The 22,089-nt window shown below is 38.0% G+C and overlaps 1 protein-coding gene across 1 annotated transcript; it reads right to left on the reverse strand.

The window, feature by feature from the left end:
- Nucleotides 1-305: 305 nt before the first annotated feature.
- Nucleotides 306-8,356, reverse strand: LOC145800207 (xyloglucan endotransglucosylase/hydrolase protein 2-like). Its single transcript, XM_082889858.1, has 5 exons — nt 8,235-8,356; nt 1,973-2,073; nt 1,361-1,461; nt 1,022-1,206; nt 306-690 (listed from the first exon to the last, which is right to left on the reverse strand). The coding sequence occupies exons 1-5, from the start codon at nt 8,354-8,356 to the stop codon at nt 306-308; spliced, it is 894 nt and encodes a 297-aa protein (XP_082745984.1).
- Between the last annotated feature and the right edge of the window lie 13,733 nt (nt 8,357-22,089).

Below are 22,089 nucleotides of genomic sequence, written 5' to 3' on the forward strand. Positions count from 1 at the left end.
ACGGTTGATTCTTATGCTATAAATGAGAAGAATATACAAATGAAGCATTGATTCTAATGATTGCTCATCAATGTTTGTATGCATATTTTTGTACATGGTGCAGTTCAATTCTACAATATTTCGTGTATTTAGAACTAGAAAGACAGGCCCAAATAGTCATCCTGAAAAATGTATTAGGTCCGAGAGAAGGTTGAGAATTAGAAGAAGTAGAAAGTGATTAAGCATAATATTATATTGTGAATTCAATAGTTTTAAACTACACTTATTGTCAGATGATTATGTAATAGGAAAATAAAGGGTTGTTATCACTGTGGGCATTCTGGGGGATATGTTGGGTGTTTAGTTTTGTCATTGCAGTAATCATAGTACATATAATTGTGCTTTATGACTTGATGTCTTCTTTCTTGGTCAGGAGACAGTTGCCAGTAATCCTTTCTATTCCACCAGAACTTGGAAGAATTGCATGATTTTCTGTGAGAGTTGTCATAGGGGCATCCGTCAATGGCAAAGCCCCGGAAGTGACTTATAAATGGTGCATAAGCCCAAATGATTTTAGTTTTTCCACCATTCGTGGCCCAACTATCTCCGTCCCATATAGTTGCCATTAGTTGCATTGGTTGTGTTGGGAAGCCAACTCCATCGCGTCTGTTGTTCTTGAAAACTCGAATGGGATATTCATCAACAAAATAACTGTTGGGGGGAAAGGTGATTAACAAAATAAGTTAGAACTCTAACAGATTGTGATTTAAGGAGTGTGATATCATTTTCAATTTCGATGTTTTTGTTGTTTTCAAAAACAAAAATAATGGAAAGTTTGAAAATATCAAAATAAATGAATAAATAAATTTCATCTTTGTGTAGACATATTTAAAAGACAACTTAAAAATGTTTCCTTGAAACAGGGTATTTTCAATTTTCATATATAATGATTTTATTTTTTTTGAAAATAGCTAGCTTTCAGAAGCAGTTTGTGGAATAAGTTTATTTTTCAAATTGGAATGCGTTTAGGTAGTTGCCTTACACTATTTGATGTTGGTTCCATAGGATTTTGTAAGTATGGAAGTCCACGGTTGGATCAAACCATACATGGATCCTCTGTTCTCGACCCCCTTTTCCTTTTAAAAAGACATTCGTCTGGACTCTGATGGGCTTCCCTTTTTTGTTGCCCAAGAACTCAAAATCCAATTCATTATCTTCTGATTTCAACTGCCAAAAGAAAGAGAAAAAAAAAAGGATTTACATTATGTTATCAGTGACACCTTTTTAGCAGGAGTTTCTTGCACTGAATCGGCTTTTTTTTTTTTTTGTCAGTGATAACCTATACCAAGGAGCATGAATATATATGTAAATGTGAACTTACATAGAAGGCTGTCACGACTCCTCCGGAGTCATTGGCTGGTAGCTTAATGTTCATATGGAAGAACCCGAAAGTATAATTCAACTTGGATTTAATTCCAGATCCTGGTTGGTGAACAAACATCATTGTCACAAAGAATAAATCTTGGCTCTATATATTATAGCTTGGTTAACAGCTAAAATTTGAACACACTTTCGAAATGTGCTATGAACTAAGACACAATCTATTTGAAACAAGTTGATGAGCTTTACTCTTCCATTATTTGTTTGTTTGTTTGTTTGTTTTTTCTTCGCATTTTAATTACAACATGGAATATTTTGGTGATTGTACCCTTAAAAAAGCTTGAAAATAGATGTGTTATTCTATAATTTTTCTTTTTGGATGATTATTCAGTAGTCCTAGAATATTCTATAATTTTCCATTTTTTTGATAGAATATATATTTGGGGAAAGAAATGGAGATTATGAATGAGATAAATGGAAAGCGAAAAATTTAGTAAATTCAGTTTACATGGCACCTGATATGTAATTTCAATAATAAGGAAATACCGCTATGTAATGAGTTGGACTTATCAGATAATTTTAACGAGTGACAAAAAGTGGGGTAAGAGACGACCACTAGATTCATCGAGAGAGAGCCCGATTTCTCTGCCTTGATGAAATGGCAAGATATGTTGAGCCCGATTTCTCTGCCTTGATACATGTATAAGACTTGATCTATGCAAAGTAAATTTTTGTAGCTAAAATTAGTACATATAAAAGGCTCTGATCTATCCAAATTGATGATCATGATGAAGAGGTTGAAGAGTGTGGCAAAGAGGTCGAAGAAGTACTTGGAAGAGGCACATACAACTCTGTTTTATTTTTAATTTTTTGATTTTTTTTTTTTTTTGTGTGATGATGATGAACGGATAGGATTTGGTGATTATGTTGTTGTTAATGAACAAATAGGATTAGGTACGTGTTTGGGTATGATTTGGATTGGTGTTTGTGTTTCCAAACTGGTGAGCAACTTTGTGTTTGTGTTACGAAGGTAAGAATGAAAGGAGATGTGAAGTTGCTAAAAAATTAGTAGAGTGACTTTATTGAAATATTTAGGTGGGTTGAAAGAGCGATTTTTTTTTTTTTTTTTTTTGACTCATTTTGTAGTATGGTATACAAACTAATCCTTGGGTTTGAAATAATAATTCATCTTCATGAAGTGGTTTTCAAATGGTTTTTAAGATATTCTTAAGTGATTTTTCAAATGGTTTTCAATGTTTCATTGTGTTGGATTTGTGTTATTATTATTATTTTTTATATATATTTTTGTTGATTAGGGTGTGTTTCTAAGATTTCGGTTTCGATTTGTGTTTGTGTTTCTAAGATTTCTGTTTGGTTTTGTGTGATTAGGTATGCATTCAATGGAACCACAGAAAAAGTTGGAAACAAAGCTTAAGAGACACAAAGCATTGGAACAGAGCATTGAAAATCATTATGTTTCTTTTCAATCAAAGCAAAAGAGACCCATCAATTTAGGTTTGTGTTTCTAAGATTTGGATTTGTATTTTTTTTTCTAAACCTTAAACTGATGTGTTTGTGTTGGATTTGTGTTTTTAAACCTTAAACTGATATGTATTTGGATTTCTCTTTCTTTTTTTGTGTTCTGTTTCTTTTTCATTTTTTTATTTATGCATCTTTCAATTTATATGGGTTGGTGTTAAGTTACGTTATGTATTTGGGCTGGTGTTTCTAAACCTTAAACTGATATATATTTGTTTTTCTTTTTTGTGTTGTCAAGTGAGGGTCTTGACATTGGTTTGTGGGGACTGTTGACATTGGTTTGGGTCTCAACATTTTCTTTTTTATTTTTTTTCTTCAACCCGCATGTCTCCCATGGGTCATTATTTTTGTTTCATTTTATTTTATTTCTATAACCCAATTTAAATTTTCACTCATAATTCATGGACTATTTCTTCATCCCTGTTGAAGACATGGTGAAGAAATTGAAAAGAAACAGAGTAAGAAAAGAGATAGTGGTCGGTTTTCTTAATTGTGTTGCGCATTCAAATGCTTGGCCACTATCACATCTTTATTTATTTTATGTGCTATTCAAATTGTGTTAATATATTATTATTTTTTTTCAATAGGAATGCAAAATGTGTAGACATATTATTATTTTCTTCAATAAGAATGCAAAAAAAATATGTGAAAGACAGACCCGCAAATGACTGATGGCTACTTCTTCCTACCGACAAATTGCTTGGATTGTTAATGGTATTTATTTATTATTTATTATTTAGTAAAATACATAAAAGATCTCAGATTGTTTAGATTGAAAACATGCAAATAGTTTAGATTGAAAATAAATCAAAAATTTAATATCTAAATTTATAAAATTAAAAACTCAATAGTTTATTTTGTTACAAGTATTAAATTTTAAGTTTTTTTTTTTTTTTTGGTTAATTTTTCCTAAATTTTAATGATACCTACAATTATTCAAACAAAATTGGCTTATGTGTGGTGGTAGTGTTTCTAATATATTCATGTTCCCCATGATTAATTAAATGTTGAGGATGCATTAAATTAATTAATTAATTAATTGACATTATACGTAGAAATTATAACTACATTTTAATCCCAACATTATTTACACCGAACATTATTTACGCCGTGCCTTCAGGCACGGGCATACACTAGTATATACATATATAGGGAGAGAGAGAGAGAGAGAGAGTGTGTGTGTGTGTGTGTGTGTGTTTTCGGACTAGACTTTAAACCCAAAGAAGAGTGCTATGTTTTTAAGTTTAAAGCCTTCATCATAAATCAAAAATAAGCCTATGTTTTTATTTGGCCAACTCTAGGTGTGCCACATGCCCCATTTCTTAGCTTGGACTTCGTTGGAAAAATAAATTATTTAGTGTTTAAAACAAATGGATTTACAATAATAGAGCTGTTAGGTAGCTCGAAATTGTGTTGGCCCGAGTGGCTCGAACTGCCCAAAACGACGTCGTTTTTTTTTCTGCAGATGAAGAAGAAGAAGAAAAAAAAAAGAGAGAGAAGAGGGAGTTGTGAGAGATAGAGAGATCATCATCATCATCACAAAAAAAAATTATAGAATCAACACATCATCATCAACACCAAATCTGTGTGTATATACAGATCTATACACACATATCTATATATCTATATAAGAGATCTATACATCACCATCATCATCCACATTAACACCAGATCATCATCATCATCATCAACACCAACACCAACACCAGATCATCATGATCAACATCAACACCAGATCACACACATAGATCTATATATATATACCCAAATATATACATACACGTATATATGTACCCAATCAACCAATTATTGAAGTAGAACAACAATAGAACTTAAAAAATATATATATCTTTTGCTGGTACATTCAGAACCCTAGCACCATTAAACAAAACCAACAAGAAACATAAAAGCAGTGAGCTCTCGATTGGGACACAAATGGCATTCAAAGTAGTGAAAATCAATCAAACGGTGGAATATACAAAATTAGGAACTCTTACCTTGTTGATTTGTTAACAAATCAACATCTTTTCTCTCCATCTTTTCTCCATCTTCTCTCTCTCTCTCTCTAGCCTCTACTCTTCGCTCTTTCTGCTGTCTGTCTAAGAGAGGAAAAAAAAAAAAAAAGAAAACCCAAAACGACTTCGTTTTGGGTTTCGAGCCAATAATTTTCGAGCTCCCAAATATTATTCTTACAATAAACCTAAATAAATCAATGATGAATATAATGAGAAAATATCTCATTAATTTTTTAGCTCTAAGAAGTGTGGAACTAAATTCGTTATTTTTTAAAGTAATTTCGCTATATCAAAAACTTTCTTTGGCACAAATAGAATCACCATTCAACATCAGAAATGGTTTTATGCACTCATAAACAATCCTTTGAACTTGTAGTTATGTATGATACGGTAAGAAATAAGAATTAGAAAAAAATTCTATGTATTTTTTTGGGTGAATAGAAGCATGAGGGGACTGTTAAAAGGAATTTAAATATTGTACGAGCACGAAATAATTTTCTTGTATAATCATGTTGATCAAGTTTGCGCTCCTCCAAACGTCGTCACTTTACTCCCTGAAAACACAAACGTGAGCTAGCCGGCGGGTGTGTGCCGGATACCTCTTCGATGCCTAAGTTAGCAAATAGACAATAGACAAAAGCTTTGTGTATTTAAGAGTCAAAATTGTGATACCTGTCCATAGGTCTTGCTATGAGCTTTTATAAATTCTGTCTAGCACAATCCTAGTAGAATTCCAACTCTCTTTATAAGAGTCCTCCTAGGAATCACACACCCTACTCACTACCAACCAAGTAAGATAGTTTGCACAATCCTAGTAGGACTCTACTCTCCTTAGCAGAGTCCTCCTAGGAGTCTCATCACTGCAAGCCAAGTGAGATGACTTTACCACGGAAGAATAACAGTATGACCGAGCTAACATTAGCCCCTTGACATACTCAATCCGGTGCTTCCATATGAGATGCCTAGCTCGGTCCTTTTTCGCCTATATCTCGGTTTGGGCTATTTAGACCGAGCTAACAAGGATAAGGTCCAAGTTATGAAGCCTAAACACCTCGGCTCATAGCTCATTAGTTTTAAGACCGAGCTACACCAACTCTTATCCGGCCCATTGTGCAACCCAACTTTCGAAGAAGACTCTTCCTTAGCTCGACCCAATTTATTTATAAATTACCCTCTCAATTGCCCCTTAATCCCATCTACATCGCATGCTTTGGAATTACTTGTTACCAGCCGAGCTAATTAGTTCAAACCTTCAACCGAGCTAAATTGTTACCGGGCTACCGATTTGTCCGGTCAAAAAACATCTTTTCAGTTGCGCTGCACATCTGAATCGCTTTCTATTCTCCTGGACACGTGGCTGGCTCCTATTGGTCAAGTATATCTGTCACAGCCGTCTTCGTACTTCAAAAATTTTGAACAGTCCTGCCCATTTCGTGTGCTCTATACAAAAGAACCCTCATTTTGAAAAACACTCCCATTGTTCATCTTCTCTTATTTGTCTTCTGAGAACCTCTGCATTCGAAGCTCCATACTCACACCTTCATCTTCGTTGGCCACTGTCTGTGTGAACCTTCACACTGGTAAGTTTACTAATATCTCTTTCTTCTGTTCTTTTTTAACTTATTTCTTCATTTTTGATATTTAATCCCCGCATACATGTGTTTATATATACTAGATATCCACCAGAATACTGAGAAAATGCTATAAACCCCAAACCTTAGGCTCGAGCTCAAAAACACACCGTCTGGATTCAGAAAACATGAAGTTGAATCCAAAATCGTGCTGTAACCGAGCTAAATACATGTTTAGGCAACTTTAGGCTTAAACACAACCGAACTAAAAGCTCAATTATAGCCATGTACACCCATCTTCAACCGAGCTAAGGGCCTTAGATTGGCCATTCTTTACGACCGAACTGAGAGCCTTCCTGCTCAATAACCGAACTAAAAACTTGGATGACCCTGCAAACTAACCTCCAATTAAGCTAAAAGCCTTGTGTTATCCCTTCTGTACGACCGAACTGAGAACCCTACGTTCTCCGTATGTAACCGAGTTAAGTTTTCACAATTCCGTTGTAAATTGACTGCTTACTTAGTCCGGTCCAGTTGTCTGTGCGTAACACTTCTTATTTTCCACTTTGCCGACTTGACTAGGTTGGCCAGGCATGCCCTTGCACCCTGCCCCTAGGCAGCTTCGCCCAACCGAGCCAACCAAACCCTCAGTTGCGCCGAGCTAGGCTTAATTTATTTACAACTTAAGTTTATCATAGGTAAATACCAGTTTTTAGTAGACTCTCTTGGGGCCATAGTCGAGTTCCGAAAGGACTATCAAATTCCAGACGACGTTCACTTATCCCTAGCCGAACTAGAAACAACACCCTAGGGCAAACCATGCTTCGTTCCATTCACCGTGATATCGATTGTCGAAGCCGGCCTTTGGTTTCCTATTCAGCCTCTTATTTTTGAATTTCTTAGGCAGACCAGACTCTGCCCAACCTAACTCATCACCAATTCTTATAGGATAATAAACGGCATCGCCGAGCTAAACCGTCGGCTCAACCTCAACCTCGGATTGGCCGAGCTATTTCACCAATACTCGCTTGGTCAAAATGACGACGGTTGGGTATATTATTTAAGAATAAGGAGAGGCCGAGAGAAAACTATAAAAAACACCCCGGATAAGGACGTTAATGACGATGACTTCTTCTGGGTCTCTGGCAATTTTAAAGACCAAGAGGCCTAGATACCGGGCTACAATATAAATTGGAATAAGGGGACTGCTGGTAAGGATACCTCGGCTTAGTTATCTGTTTTGTCTGTCCTTACTTATAACTTTTCACCGTGCTAACCGTTGTCTTTTTTGTTTTCTGTAGACCTGAACCAGCTTAAATCTCAATACCAATACGCCAATCAAGACGCTTTTCGTGTTGCACTTCAATACCATAATCGAAGCTGGGTCGAGCTACTCAATTTTGAACCGACCTATCGATACAGTGGAAGGAGGAAGGTCAGGGTAACTGACTTTCTCCTGGAACTGTCACAAGAACCGGACTCAAACTTGCCACAAATTAACCTCATACCCCTAACCGAAGAACAAGAAATGGCCAAGCGCCGAGCTGTAAGGGCACTGATCACCAAAACAACGAATCCCGCTAGCAAAGCACAGACCGAGACAACACAAGCTGGTCAAACAAACGAGGCAGTGGTGGCCCTCCCAACAGCCCGGGCCTCGTCATCCCGGCCGAGCAAGCGTGCTCGTACTTCCTCAACCGAGCCACTACACCTTGTTGACGAAGATGAAATCATGCTCCCTCAAACCAACCCGCCAAGCCCAGAACCCGTGCGTTCTGACTTGGCTAGTTCTTCAGAGTGGGCACCAAAAATAACATATAAGAACCGAGCCGTAACGAACACAGACTCAGTGGTGGCAGACAAAGACCACATGTTTGCCTTCAACCTTGCAAAAAGTGTGTTCCTGCCACCCGATATGGAACACCACAACCCATCTCACTGAGCTCAAGGCCATCCACTTGGCCACTAAGTCGATGGTGCTGGTAAGTGTTCTACTCCATTTGTTTCTCCATTTTATACGACGGTTTGCTCAGTTTTTGTCATGATTGCTCTCCCCTTCTGTAGGCCATACGGAAGAACCAAATTGCCCATAAGTGCATGCTGGAACTGCGCAAAACAACACGGCTGGCTATGGTAGAAGCCAAAACTAAAACAGCCGAGCTGAACGAAGCTACCCAAAAAATGGCTGAGATCGAATCTAAAATCACCCGGCTCACCGAGCTAGTCAACTCGGCGGAAGCGGTCAAGCAGAAAGCTTTGACCGAGTAGAAAGACCGCTATCTACGCGAGCTGGCCATGCTCAAGAAGAAGAAGGATGCAGAGATAGTCGAACTAAAAAAGATCTCGGAAGATGTTGAGGACCGTGGCTACAAGGAGGCAAAGGTCACATATGTTTTGCAGTGCGAGGCTGCAAAAGACATCTTTTTCAAATGTGGCTGGAAGGCAGCTGTGGCGAAGCTCGGTCTGGGCCCAGAAATTGAGGTCTTTCAAAACCCTCCCCCTCACTTTATCCCAACTTATATGGCGGATTATGCCAACGCCATCCAGTAGAAGCTTCTTCAAGAGGGGAAGGAAGAAGGATCACCTATTTCAAATAATGCCCACACTGATAGTAATGATCGCGGTCTCCAAACTAATCAGACAGCTCGGGTGGATCCACCGGTGTCAAGCACGGTTGACGATGCATCTCTGACCGACGTACCTGCGGTCTTCAAACTAATCAGACAACTCAATTCAAGAGCTTTGTCATCTGTTTGCTGTGTTAGTCATTCCTACCAATTTTTTCCAGCCGAGATCCTTATCTCGGTTGAAAAAGAACTAAACGTTGGCTACTCCTGTCAACCTTCTTCAACCTAAATCCTTATCTCGGCTGAAGAAAGCTAAATGTTGGTATTCTTGCCAACCTCTTCAGCCTAGATCCTTATCACGGCTGAAGAGATTAAAATGTTGGTTATTCCTACCAACTTCTTCAGCCTAGATCCTTATCTCGGCTGAAGAGAGCCGGATGTTGGTTATTCCTGCCAACCTCTTCAGCCTAAATCCTTATCTCGGCTGAAGAGAGCTAAATGTTGGTTATTCCTGCTAACTTTCTTCAGCCTAGATCCTGATCTCGGCTGAAGAGAGCTCAATGTTGGTTATTCCTGCCAACCTTCTTCAGCCTAGATTCTGATCTCGGCTGAAGAGAGCTCAATGTTTGGTTGTTCCTACCAAACTTTCTGGTTGCCCCTTGCTGGAAACGACTGAGAACAACTTTTACAGTGAAAAAGAATTATGCTAAAAAACTACTTGTTTTATTTGAAAAAATGGAAAAAATTACAAATATTCTACGAAAAAACTAAAAATAAAATAACTTGAGATTCGCAGTGTTCCATGGCTTGGGAATAGCCTTGTTGTCTCCATCCTCCAAGTGATATGCCCATTTTCCTGCTAAACCAACCACTTTGTATGGTCCTTCCCAGTTAGGTCCTAACTTGCCATCTCTGGGTACCAAAGTGTTGCCCATTACTTTGCGTAATACCCAATCCCCGATTTTGAATTGCCTTGGATGCACTGTTTTGTTGTATTTTCTGGACAACTCCTGCTGGTATGAGGCAATGTGAACTAGAGCTTTTTCCCTTCTCTCCTCTGCAAGGTTGAGTTCCAAGGTTATGGCTTCTTCATTTAAATCTGGGTCAAAATTTTTACTTCTAATAGTGGGGAGACTTACTTCTAGTGGGATTACTGCCTCCATGCCATAGGCCAAAGAAAAAGGCGTTTCACCAGTTGACCACCGAGGTGTGGTACGGTAAGCCCATAAAACATGAGGAAGCTCCTCTGCCCACTTGTCTTTTGTTCTTTCTAACTTTTTCTTTAAGCCATCTAAGACGACTTTGTCTGAAGCTTCTGCCTGGCCATTTGCTTGAGGGTATGCTAGTGTAGAGTTGTAGAATTCTATCTTGTATTCCTCGTAAAAGCCCCTGAAGATTTTGCCATCGAACTAAGTGCCATTGTCAGATATTAGAACCTTGGGTATGCTGAATCGAGTTATGATATTCTTCCAGACGAACTTCTTTACATCTTTCTCCTTTATTGATGTGAGTGCTTCAGCCTCTACCCACTTTGTGAAGTAGTCTGTTGCTGCGAGAAAGAACTTTCTGTTGCTGGGTGCCGTTGGAAGTGGTCCCACTATGTCCAGGTCCCATATTGCGAAGGGCCATGGGCTAGTTAGTGATAAAGCTCTCTGGCTGGTTGGTGTATTTGGTGTGCAAACTTCTGACATTTCTCGCACCTCTTGACATACTTCTCAGAATCTGCATGCATGTATAGCCACCAATATCCTTGTGAAATTGCTCTGTAAGCCAATGATCTTCCTCCTTGGTGGCTTCCGCATACGCCTTCATGTATTTTGAACAAAAATGCCTGAACCTTGCTAGGATGGACACATTTCAAGTAAGGTCCTGTGAAGGAGTTTTTGTATAACGCTAATGATGGAGAGAGCCAAAATCGCTGTGACTTTGCTCTTATTTTGTTGGCCACTTTCTTCTCTTCAGGTAAGATGTCGTCTTTTAAGAATACTATAATGGGATCCATCTATGAAATGCCTAGTTCGGCACAACATACCTCAGCTACTTCGGGTTCTTTAATACTTGGTCTGGGTAGGAAGTCGATCAATAATGGATGCGAGATAGATGTATTTGCCATTAAGGCAAACCTGCTAGTTCGTCTACTCTACTGTTTTCTTCTCGGCCGATTTGCTCTATTCGTACTACTTCGAACTTCATGATCTCTTTTCTGACTAACTCTTGGTACTTAGCCATCCTCTCATCTTTCGCCTCGTAGTCACTTAAAATCTAGTTTACTACTAGCTGGGAGTCACTGTAAACCATTAGCTCGGTGGCCTTTATGAAAAGTGCTGATTTTAAGCCTGCTAAAAGCACTTCATACTCCGCCTCATTGTTTGATGCTGGGAAGCCAAGGTTGACTGCTTGTTCCATTATTAGGCCATCTGGTGAGATAAGGACTATGCCAAGTCCTACACTGTGCCTATTGGATGCTCCATCCATGAAGAGCTTCCATATCTCTCCGACGAATAATTTCCAGCAAGTAGAGGGGTCGGATGATGTCTTGAGGTCATGTGTGTTGCTGATGTTTTCTTCTAAGTCCATGCCTGCTGTTAGGGTTTGCTCTTCACTATCTGACTGCCCCAAGTTTTTACTTGTTGATGAGTCCTCGCTGGGAATAGCACGGTTTGCCCATTCCTTCTTGGCTTCAATCATGTATGGCTTGGAATGTGGCTAGGCATCTTGTTTTGGGGGCCGTGCAGTTCCTGTGGCACTTTCCATCTCCATTTCGGTTGTATCAGTCAAGTCAACTAGGCAGATGTGATGGCTTCCTGGTGTAAACTCAGCCACAAAGTCTATTAAAGCTTTGGCTTTTATTGCGGTTTTAGGTTGAAACTTGATATCGAACTGTCCCAATTCCACCGCCCACTTTAAGATTCGTCTAGAAAAGTCTGCCCTCTCAAACAAAGCTTTCAAGGGAAAAGCTGTTAGGACGATTATGGTGTGGCCGTGGAAGTAATACGACAACTTCCTTGAGGCAATCATCAAAGCCAAGGCCAGCTTTTCCAATGGTAGGTACCTGGTTTGTGCGCCCAGCAAGGTTTTGCTAACATAAAAGATAGGCAGGTGTTGGATTCCTTCTGCTTTGACCAACATACACTGACTGCATGTTAGGAAACTGCTAAGTACAAAAAGAGCTCTTCTCCAAGTATTGGGGTTACTAGCAATGGAAGAGAGGTCATGTAGTCTTTCAAGCTCTCTAGGGCGCGGTCGCATTCTTCATCTCACTCAAATTTGGCCTTCAAAGCTTGGAAGAATGGTCTACATCTGTCGGATAACCGACTTATGAACCGGTTGAGTATGGCTGCTAAGCCAGTGAGATGCTGCACCTCTTTAACTGTGTTGGGCCTCTCAAGATCCTAGATTGCTTTGATCTGCGAGGGGTTTGCTTCTATACCTCGGTTGGTCACTAAGAAACCTAGGAATTTGCCTAATCCTACGCCGAATGCACACTTGAATGCATTTAGACGCAACTTATTCTTCTTCAGAATTTGGAACATTTCATCTAGGTCCTTGAGATGGTCCTTCCCATCCTTGCTTTTGACCACCATGTTGTCTATGTAGGCCTCCATTGTTCTGCCTAACAATGGTTCAAACATTTTGGTGACCATCTGTTGGAATGTTGCCCCTGCGTTCTTTAGGCCAAAGGGCATGACCTTGTAACAATATAATCCTCTAGGCGTTGTAAATGATGTGACCTCCAAGTCTAGTTCATACATAGTGATCTGATGGTAACCTCTATACACATCAAGAAAGCTAAGTCGATTATGCCATGGCGTCAGGTCTACTAATTGGTCTATCCGTGGTAGGGGAAAGCTATCTTTTGGGCAGGCCTTGTTGACTATTTTGTAGTCCACGCAAACACGCCATTTTTCGTTCTTCTTTGGCACTACTACAGTGTTGGAGATCCACCTGGGATAGTGCACTTCTCTGATGGCTCCTGTCTCTAGCAAGTTTCCCATTTCCTTCGCCACTATCTCCGCGTGGTGGAGTGTCGACCTGCGAGTGCACTATATGATTGGTCTGGCAGTTGAGTGGACATTAAGTTGGTGATAGATGAAGTTTGGGTCAATGCCAGGCATGTCGTATGGTGTCCAGGCAAACACTTCGATGTTAGAGGTTAAGAATTCCATGACCTCTATTCTCTCAGTATTGGACAAAGACGAGCCGAGCAAAAAGAACTTTTCTGGGTTATTTTCATCTATTCTTACCTCTACCAAGTCTTCCACTGCCTTCTGTTCAGCTGCTTTGCCGACATCCGCAAACAGTTCGTTGCTCTCTAGTTCTTCCACCATCTGTACATATCCTTTTGCAGCCCGGCTGCCATTTACTGTGACTAAGCACTATTTTGACATAATTTGGTCTCCCAAGACTTCTTCAATTACTCCGGCTTCGTTGGGGAACCACAATTCTTAATGGTAGGTTGACGTTACCGATCGCATGGCGTGCAACCATGTTCTTCCTAGGATTATGTTGTAAGTGGAAGGGACCTTCAATACCCGGAATTCCACCTGTTTTGTCATGGTTCCTGCCTTGACTGAGAGGATTATCTTGCCCACTGGCCACTCTAGCATTGAGTTGAAACCGACGAGTAGAGATGTCGCAAGAGCCAAGTCTTTGTCCTTCAATTTCAGCTGTTTGAAGGTCTCGTAGTATATTATTTCGCATGAGCTTCTTTGGTCAATCAGAATCCACTTGATGTCAAAATTATTGACACGCAAAGTCACCACCAGCACGTCATTGTGAGGGCAATGTAGCCTTGCTAGATCCTTGTCTGAGAAGGATATGACATTCGTAGCTTCAGTTCTGCCATTTTTGATGGTAGGCTGTGCACTTAGCACCTCTTTCAAGTGCTCTGACTTCTTTATCATCCCCTTGAGTTCACACAGCCGCTCAGGTTCGATGATTCCATGAATAACGTTGATTATGCCTTAGGGTGGACCGTCGACCGGCATCCCGTTTGGTCCGTTGAGGTCCTGGGGGGCTGGCTGGGTTCCCCTTTCTATATACTGGTCCAGGTGACCAGCAGCTACTAACTCTTCCAGATGTTGCCTCAAGGGTGTGTAATTTTCAGTTCGGTGCCCCTTCTCATCATAAAAGGTGCAACGGGACCTCTCGTCATAGCCTCTTTGCGCTTCTCCCAACTTGGCTGGCCGCCGAACGAAAGGTTCATTTCGTATCTCACTGAGAATCCGGTAGATAGGTTTATTGAACACGGTGGTGATGGCAGTGCGGACTCTTAACTTTCTTTTTTCTGAGTCCTCTCTGTTGGCTCGCCTGCCTCGCACATTCCTGCTTGGTTGTTCCACCGTGTTGACCTTTGCCGTAGTCTTTTTATTCGGCATTGTTGTTGTGCCAGATTTTGCCTTAGCACGGGTGCTATCTTCCTCTACCCGAATATATTGATGCACTCTCTCCATTAGGGCCTCCATCGTGAGGGGTGGCATCATAGTAATTAAGTCCCTCAATTTGTTTCTAACTGGTAGACCCTTTTTGTATTATGCGATGGAGAGATTTGTAGGGCAATCTCCAATCTGATTGAAAGTCTCCCAATATCGACTGTTGTAAAACCTTAATGTCTCCTTTTCGTCCATGTCAATGGAGAGTAGCTGATCAATCTCCACTGGTGTATTGGTGTTCGTTTTGAATCTAGTCACGAATGCCTCTGCCAATTGTGCCCATGAGGCGATACTGCCTTCTGGTAGCCTTTCGAACTAGGTTAGACCTAGGTCGCCAAGGCTAGATGGGAACAGGATACACATTAGGGCCTCGTTTTGCCGGTATACTGCCATAACCTGGCGAAAGTGGCTTAAGTGCATGTAGGGGTTTGTCTTCTCCTCATACGTAGTGAATTTGGGCTGGTGGAAGCCTGAAGGTAGTGGTGCGTTCTCTATTGCCGGAACGAACGACGAGCGTTGTAACCTTGCTAATACCTTATCTGCTGGTTCGTAAGCAAGGCATGACATTGGCATCCCTACCTTGACACTCCCATGTGTCCTAGGGGTCAATCGCTGGAGTGCTGAAACTCTGCGAGGGTCGCGAGCATTGGTGTCTTCCTTCCATCAGGCCTTCTCCTCGAGCACCGTTCGTAAGTCCGCTGGCCTAGGCAACTCCGTATGCCTAGATGTCGTCTGGTGCGTATGTAAGGGGTAATAGCTGCTTCCCTCTGTATATGACCTTTCAGTCCTCGTTCTCTCTGACTTGGAGTGACGAGTCCTGGAAGTCCTCGATTGAGTGTCGCCTGTTCTAAGGCTCTTACTTTCTGCTTGTGATGGCATGGTATGTCTGTTACGACCTTCCGAGTGGCGAGAGGGCGTGTTCCCTTTGTGTCCCTCTCCTGTCGCCACCTATTTTCCCTTTATCCGGCGCTTCATTGTCTCCATATCTGCTGCCATCCTCCTTATTAACTCATCTTGCTCCCTCACGCGATCCTCCAGAACTTGAGGATCCAACCTTCGTCTCTGTCTTTCAAGACTTTGTGAGCGACGAGGGCTAATGCCTTGTCTCTCCCTCGTGTCCCTCCGGGAGTTCTGTCGCTGGGGTTCTAAATCCGCCATGGATGGGATAGAAGGTAAACCTTCGCACCTCCCACCCCCCTCTGGGGTTTGCTCATCAATGGCAGATTGCGGCAAGTCCTCATTGTGTGCCATTGCTTTCAACTAGAGAGGAAAACTTGATCGAGAGGTTTTGTTCTTTGTGAAATTCCCACAGACGGCGCTAATTGTATGAGCACGAAATAATCTTCTCATATAATCCTGTTGATCAAGTTTGCGCTCCTCCAAACGTCGTCGCTTTACTCCCTGAAAATACAAACGTGAGCTAGCCGGCGGATGTGTGTCGGATACCTCTCCGATGCCTAAGTCAGCAAATAGACAATAGACAAAAACTCTGTGTATTTGAGAGTCAAAATTGTGATACCTGTCCATAGGTCCTGCTATGAGCTTTTATAAATTCTGTCTGGCACAATCCTAGTAGGATTCCAACTCTCTGTATAAGAGACCTCCTAGGAATCAACCTTATTCACTACCAACCAAGTGAGATGGTTTGCACAATCCTAGTAGGACTCTACTCTCCTTAGCAGAGTCCTCCTAGGAGTCTCATCACTGCAAGCCAAGTGAGATGACTCTACCACGAAAGAATAACAGTATGACCGAGCTAACACTAGCTCCTCGACATACTCAATCCGGTGCTTCCATATGCAATGCCTAGCTCGGTTCTTTTTCGCCTATATCTCGGTTTGGGCTATTTAGACCGAGCTAACAAGGATAAGGTCCAAGTTGTGAAGCCCAAACACCTCGGCCCATAGCTCGTTAGTTTTAAGACCGAGCTACACCAACTCTTATCTCGGCCCATTGTGCGACCTAACTTCCGAAGAAGACTCTTTCTTATCTCGGCCCAATTTATTTATAAATTACCCTCTCAAATATTAATTTCATAAATTATGTGATTGATCAGTAAAACATAAATGAAATAAATTATATTCCACATATTTTTTTATGCTTCACACACATGCATCACATGTGCCTAGCCTAGTTCAAGTCCAACGCAACTATAATATATGGACTTTCTAGACTTCACCTCAAGTAGGCCCACGGTAGATCTCTAGCCCATTCTAAAACAAGGAGGTTTATAAGGCTCAATAATATGAGCATCAATATGGGACAAAACAATATAATAAAATTTGAACATTCCCAACAGAGTTTATAAAATCAAAATATGCTACATGTTCAAACACTTGAACTTCCTAACCTTCATTCTATGCACCTAATCACATCCTTAATTAAATGGGATGTAAAATAATCTAATTATATCATGGGATATTTGAAGAATATGAAGTCTCGTTTGGGAAGATGTTATTTCAGTTAAAAAGTCACCAAAAAGTAAAAAATTTAAGAAGTCAAGATTCATTTTCATTCATTTTACTTTTTATACGTTTTTAACGTAAAAATTTAAAAAAAAATCATTCCCAAACATATTGATTTTTTTTACTTTATATTTTAGCCTAAAAACAAAAAATCTATTAAAAAAACCACTTTCCAAACTGCGAGACATGCAAGCTATGTAAACAATTTATTCTCAAATGTGGATCTCACCCATCTTCCAAAAGCAATCCATAATAACCAACCCAAAGGCTTTGGGTATTTGTAGGCCCAGTGGCCTGACCCAAACCAGAGGCACTAGGTTGGGGTCGAGAAGCTTTAATTTGTGAGATACTTTTAATTGTGAAAATTTTATTTTAACAACTAAAATACCCCATAGTTTGGCCCTAGTTGCCAAGGTAACTTAACATTTGGTTCTAACATGTTCTATAATTTAAATATATTTATAGTTATATGAAGACAATAAAACAATTGACTTTTTTAACGGTTGAAAATGAAAAAAGCTACTCAAGACTTGCATTCAGTTCGTTCGAAATTGACTTATATAAACAATTTAAAATGAACATATTTTTAAAAGGAAAACTCTATGGTGTGCTCCTTTTGGGGTGCATACCATATGCACCCTACCATAAATTAATGTAACTTTATTAACATCAATCATAAAATATGTAACATCACTATAAATTGGCATAATAAAAAATATCATAATTAAATCACAAACTTTTTTTACACGAACCACAAAATTTTAGATACTTTATTACGCTACTTTGTGGTGAAATTATACATTTTATAATTGATGTTACAAAATTTTATGATATAGTTATACAAATTTGTGATAGAGATGGTGTAAACCATAAGTTTTTTCATTTAAAAAAGTTTCAGAACAAATTTAAACAATCGATTACTTGACTGTATAAGTATATATCTATTATGAAAAATCAAATTGCTTAAACTTATGCAATCTCAATAAGTTGAATATAGAAATATGTAAAATAAGATTTTAGAGACACAATAAGCTTGCTTGTTTTCATTTTTCAGAAAATACTTTTCAGAAAAGTCTATTTTCTTATTTTTCGTGTTTTTTTGTTTTTAATGAATTTTTTTAATATTTTAAGCAATTTTTTTACCTTTTAGACACACCTAACATAAATACACCTAAAAAGTAAAAAAAATGTAAAAAAAATCTTTTAAAAATTCACTAAATACCAAAAATATTTTAAAAAAAATACAAGAATTCAGTACATTTTTTGTATTTTTATGTATTTATTAATTTTTTAAAATATTTTTTCACAATTTTTTTACTTTTTAAATACATCTAACTAAGGCGCATCTAAAAAAGTAAAAAAAATTTTAAAATTTTAAAATATTCACTAAAAACAAAAGAATACGAAAACCAAAAAACTCAATTTTCAAAAAACTTAATCCAGAAAACTCAAACCAAACACACTGAATGGTTTTTAATTTTTTTATTTCAGAGAATTTGATATTTTCATTTATTATTTTGAGAGTTAATCTAGTAAAATAAATAGAAAAATAACAAGGTTTACTCTATTGAAATTTTATAAATGGAATTTGAGTTGAAAAACACCCAAAAAAAAAAAAATCAACAAAAAATAACAAAAACGAAAACTTCAAAAATTATTTTTAAAACCTCACATCTTAACAGAGTGAATGAAATTTTTAATAAATAAACAAAACAATCAGAATAAGATTTGTCAGGGAAAAAAAATTAAGGATGATTAACCCTTAACCAGAGCAATAATTGAAGATGGCCTCACAAAATTAACTACAGGGTATGGTAACAATCTAACTAGAGTTAGGTGGTGTTTGGCAAGAAGGTTTGGGTGGGTTAGGTGCTAAAATAGTCAAAAAAAAAAAACCAAAAAAAGAAAAAAAGAAAAAAAATGCTATTTTAGTCACAAAAAATAAAATATCAAATCCAACTGATAATCATTACAATTCTCTCTTATAAAAAAAGTCAAAAAAGTCAAAAAGCTAAAAAATCTTTCCCAAACTAGATTAAAATAACCCAAATTAAGGCCTGGTTTGGCATAACCTATATAATCCATCTTTTTATCTTTTTATCTTTTTTCCATCACATCACCTCTCTACTTTTCTGCACATCTTTTCGTAAAAAGACAAAAAGTACACTTTTTTAGGACACCCCAAACCAACCCTAAAATAGTCAAAAAATTAAAAAGCCAAAAAATTAACCCACTTCCCAAAAGGATGCTTGGCATAGTTTGAGAAGTTAGTTTTGGTGAGCTAGGAGCTAAAATAGCCACAAAAAACAAAATAGACTATTTTAGTCACAAAAAAAAAACATCAAATCCAACCCATAATCATTACACTCATCTCTCACAAAAAAAGTCAAAAAAGGCAAAAAATTAAAAAATTCTTCTCAAACCAAACTTTTTAATCCCAAACTAAAATAATTAAAAAGTCAAAAAATTAAAAAGACAACCCAATTCTAAACGGAGGCAAAGTGAGTTGGTTTGGGACTTCAGATTGGTTTTGGCTGGCAAGCCACATGTCGACAACCTTATTCATGTGAGCTGCTGCCAAACAAATAGTACTCTCAGTTTTGTCTCTTTCTTTCCAACCAAGACTTCACACCACACGCTCCTAATGTTGCCTCAAGCGCGTGAGACTCAATCACCAAATAGTAACTTTAAAATTAATTTTTAATTTTTTTAACTTTTTTTAAAAAAAAAAGACATAAATAAATAAATAAAAACGAGTTGAATTTTTGTATTAATTTTTTACCTTTTAACTATTTAATATGTTTCCAAACAATGCTTCAAATTCAATTTTTTTTTTTTGGAAAGTACCAAAAAAGCCAATTTTTAGTTTTTTACTCATTTTGAGTCACATCATCTCTCACATTTTTTATCTATAAAAAGACAAAATAAACTAAAAAAACTAAAAAATTAACTTTTTACCAACTTTCTAACACCACTCAATTTACATAGCACACGAGTATTTAAAAAAAAAATATTCAAATTTAAATGATTTCGTTGTTAAACTTTTTTTTGGATCATTTTTAATTTATTTATCAAAGTGTTGAAATGAGAAGAGTTTGAGCCTATAATCAATGACTTAAATGGTTTTTTGTAATTCACCAAAGTTAGTGTTTTAAAATCAATAATTTAAGCTAGGTTTACAATTGCGACTTTAAGTTGGATTTGCTGCAATTTATTTTATAGTAAATAAATAGGGGTTTTTTTTTAAGGTCCTTGGTATTATGATTTTATAGCATAAAGGACACCAAATATTTTCATAATGACTAAGGTCCCTCAACAATATTTTCATAATGTCTAAGGTCCCTCAACCTTGATCCAGAAAAATTTCAGTCTAGAGAAATTTCAGTCCAGAGAAAATTGGTCCAGAGAAATTTCAGTGTAGAGAAAATTGGTCAGAGAAATTCTGGCCCAGAGAAATTTCTCTGGACCAAATTTCTCTGGATGAGTTTCTCTACTTTTCTTCTCATTCACATCCAAATCATTGTGATTCATTAGGTAAGCAACATTGTTCAACTGAATTCAACTGGAAAAATTCCACATTGTATGTAAGCAACATTAGAATGGGATAACAATGGCAACTTACCAGAACCAGAGAAATTCTTGAAAAATCTGAGTATTTCTCTAGTTTGTTATTGAAATATCAATTGAGAATTTCTTTGGTTTATTAAAAATAACAATTGAGAATTTCTCTGGTTTATTAAAAATAACAATTGAGAATTTCTCTGGTTTGTAATATTTTTTGAAAAATTTCTGCAACTTACCCAAATCTGTTCTTCGCTTTTTTCTAGTTGAATTTTTCAATCGAAAGTGTTTCTCTGTTGAACAATGTTCAACTGAATTCAACTGGAAAAATTCCACATTGTAATATGTAAGCAACATTAGAACGGATAACAATGGCAACTTACCAGAACCAGAGAAATTCTGGAAAAATCTGAGAATTTCTCTGGTTTGTTATTGAAATATCAATTGAGAATTTCTCTGGTTTATTAAAAATAACAATTGAGAATTTCTCTGGTTTATTAAAAATAACAATTGAGAATTTCTCTGGTTTGTAATATCTGGAAAAATTTCTGCAACTTATCCAAATCTATTCTTCGCTTTTTTCCAGTTGAATTTTTCAATCGAAAGTGTTTCTCTGTTGAACAATGTTCAACTGAATTCAACTGGAAAAATTCCACATTGTAATATGTAAGCAACATTAGAAGGGATAACAATGGCAACTTACCAGAACCAGAGAAATTCTGGAAAAATCTAAGAATTTCTCTGGTTTGTTATTGAAATATCAATTGAGAATTTCTCTGGTTTATTAAAAATAACAATTGAGAATTTCTCTGGTTTGAGAATTCACCAGGTTGGTTCCTTTCATTTACAAAAACATTCTGTGAAGACCAATCAAACATTAGCCAAAAAACATTAGCCAAAAAATTCTATTTTCTGTCACCATTTGAATCCGACCACTTAGCTTACTTGATCTTCTCAAGCTGAACCTAAGTATCCTTGGACAGCTGCATTCTCTCAACCTTCAAATGTCAACCATGGCAGCTTCATTTTTTGAGCTTCACACCGCACACACACAGCTTCAACCCATGCACATACACAACCAATGCACACAGTCACGCACATACACGGCACACACACATACCACAACACACAGATAACTAGCTATATCAACATTACCTCTCCAGAGAAATCATTTCTCTGGATCAATCCAGAGAAATTTTAGCGGCTTGGTTCTTCTCTGATCTGTCACTTATATACTCTATTACCTCCAACTGCTGATCCATCCGAACAGCATTCTAGGTGAATCTGATTTTGGATCTTTCAATTCTCATGAATCTGATTTTGCTTTGGAATTAGGTTTTGTTGGGAAAGATTTCAACAGGAGCCCAAAACGACTTGGAGAAGATGACCAAGATAACCTATGCTCAAGTGGCGATCTATGGTTTCAACGATAAAGTAGGTCTTCTCTCATTTCCTCAAAGAGAGGACATATTTGAGATGACGAAGTTGTACAACGGCAAGACCGCTGCAATCATCGACAACGAAGTAAGAGAATAGGTGGCAAAGGCATACGATCGCACGTTACAGTTGATAGAGCAGCA

Source organism: Camellia sinensis, chromosome 10 (genome assembly GCF_055761805.1).
Source record: "Camellia sinensis isolate YWXY chromosome 10, ASM5576180v1, whole genome shotgun sequence".
Taxonomy (NCBI): Eukaryota; Viridiplantae; Streptophyta; class Magnoliopsida; order Ericales; family Theaceae; genus Camellia; species Camellia sinensis.